The sequence below is a fragment of the Egretta garzetta genome, unplaced genomic scaffold (genome assembly GCF_000687185.1).
Source record: "Egretta garzetta isolate BGI_Z169 unplaced genomic scaffold, ASM68718v1 scaffold11, whole genome shotgun sequence".
NCBI classification, from domain to species: domain Eukaryota; kingdom Metazoa; phylum Chordata; class Aves; order Pelecaniformes; family Ardeidae; genus Egretta; species Egretta garzetta.
In genome coordinates this window covers 689,906-691,358 of record NW_009258621.1, presented here as the reverse complement: position 1 = coordinate 691,358, position 1,453 = coordinate 689,906, and the positions used below count along the sequence as shown (strand labels likewise).

The following is a 1,453-nucleotide window of genomic DNA, read 5'->3' as shown; positions in this document are numbered from 1 at the left end:
GGGGTCGGGCGGGCCGTCCCGCGCCCCAAATCGGGCTGAGCACCTTCTGCCGGTGCTTGCTTTCACACCCGAGCCGGAGCGCGGGGATCCCGGCAAAGAGGGGCTCTGCCGAGCCTGGCGCTGCCTCCGAGCAGTGCCTGAAGGGACGAGGGGAGCATTTCGGTCACCCGGTCACTGAGGACTGCGCTTAGGCCGGTGGGCATTTTCCTGCGGGAGCCTCCCAGGGACGCACAGGGGTACCGCTGACAGCATCGCACAGAGCGCTTTCCAAAGACACGCACACCACAGCCAGAGGTAGTGCACATGTGCGTAAATAAGCCCGCACGCTCATGCAGGCAGCGTGTTTGTGTGGATCCCGTGGGTTCCCGTGCCCCATCACGGGATGGGGATTGCAACTCCCCTGGCACACGGAGCAAACAGGCTCATGCAGGAAGGCGTGCTGAAAACCAGAGGGGCACAGAGAGCCACCTACAAAAGGAGGGTCTCTCTGGCACGCGTACACACTCACACACGCAACATGTCCGTACGTGGGATCCGGGCCACGACTTGGAAGCAGTTGCGGAGGTCGATGCCCCAGAAGGCAGGTGTGCACGGGGGGGGCACGTTTAGACAGGGCACGCGCGAAGATGTGCAAATCTACCTTGTTGTGCGTGATAGGTTAGGGAAGTAGCGGAGATGTGGTCCCGCACCATACACGACTGTGCAAGCGGGGAGCCTTTGTCTGTATCATTGGACAGAAATCGGTGCTTGAGCTTGATCTCAGTCGTAGGTGACGAACCGGAAGGTGGCAAATTTGAGCTGTTTGGAGTTTTTCCCTTCCTTCAGAAAATGTCAGCTTTTAGAGCCAAAACTTGAAAGCTGCCAACTTGCAGCTCACACCGGTCGGCCATAACTCCCTTATTCTGTTGCGGGGACGGCTGCTGACTGTATGTCCTCTCGGACACCGCTGCTGCGGCTGCATCAACCAGCAACCTGGAGAGGAAGCAGGGAAGGCAGGAAAGAAGGGAAACAGCCCTAAACCTGATTTCCCCTTGGCTCAGGACCAGGTGGGGCCATGTCCCCAGGGATGGCACACTGGGGATGAATGCAGGTGTGTGCAGGGACTGAGGGGAGGGGGGGACGACACAGAGGAAGGGAAGAGTCTGGCCAGCTGTGTGCACAGCTGGAGGGTGAGCTTAGGAGGGGCGCAGAGCTACTCTGACCGCTTCTCTCTCTCTCTCTCTCTCCTCAGCCGTCCCGTTTTATGGAGCTGTGGGCCGGGGCCAGCCCAGCTCCCCTGCTGCCTCCTGGCGATGCTGCTGGTCCCGGTGTGGAGAGACCCTTGGCAGCCCCGCGGGGCCCGAGCGCCGAGGCGGCAGCGGCGGCGGCCCCCCTGTGCGCCCCGGCTGACTACTATGGCCGTGTACTGCTATGCGCTCAATAGCTTGGTGATGATGAATAGCAACAGTGAGGT

General features: G+C 61.0%; 1 protein-coding gene across 1 annotated transcript in view; it reads left to right on the top strand.

Annotated features, from left to right (window-relative positions):
- The first annotated feature begins 517 nt into the window (after nt 1-517).
- ITPKB (inositol-trisphosphate 3-kinase B) overlaps nt 518-1,453 on the top strand; it is a 68,709-nt gene continuing 67,773 nt past the window's right edge. Inside the window, exons 1-2 of the mRNA XM_009648153.2 lie at nt 518-580; nt 1,232-1,402. Coding sequence (XP_009646448.1) covers nt 518-580; nt 1,232-1,402 — 234 coding nt within the window. The remainder of the gene's footprint in view (nt 581-1,231; nt 1,403-1,453) is intronic.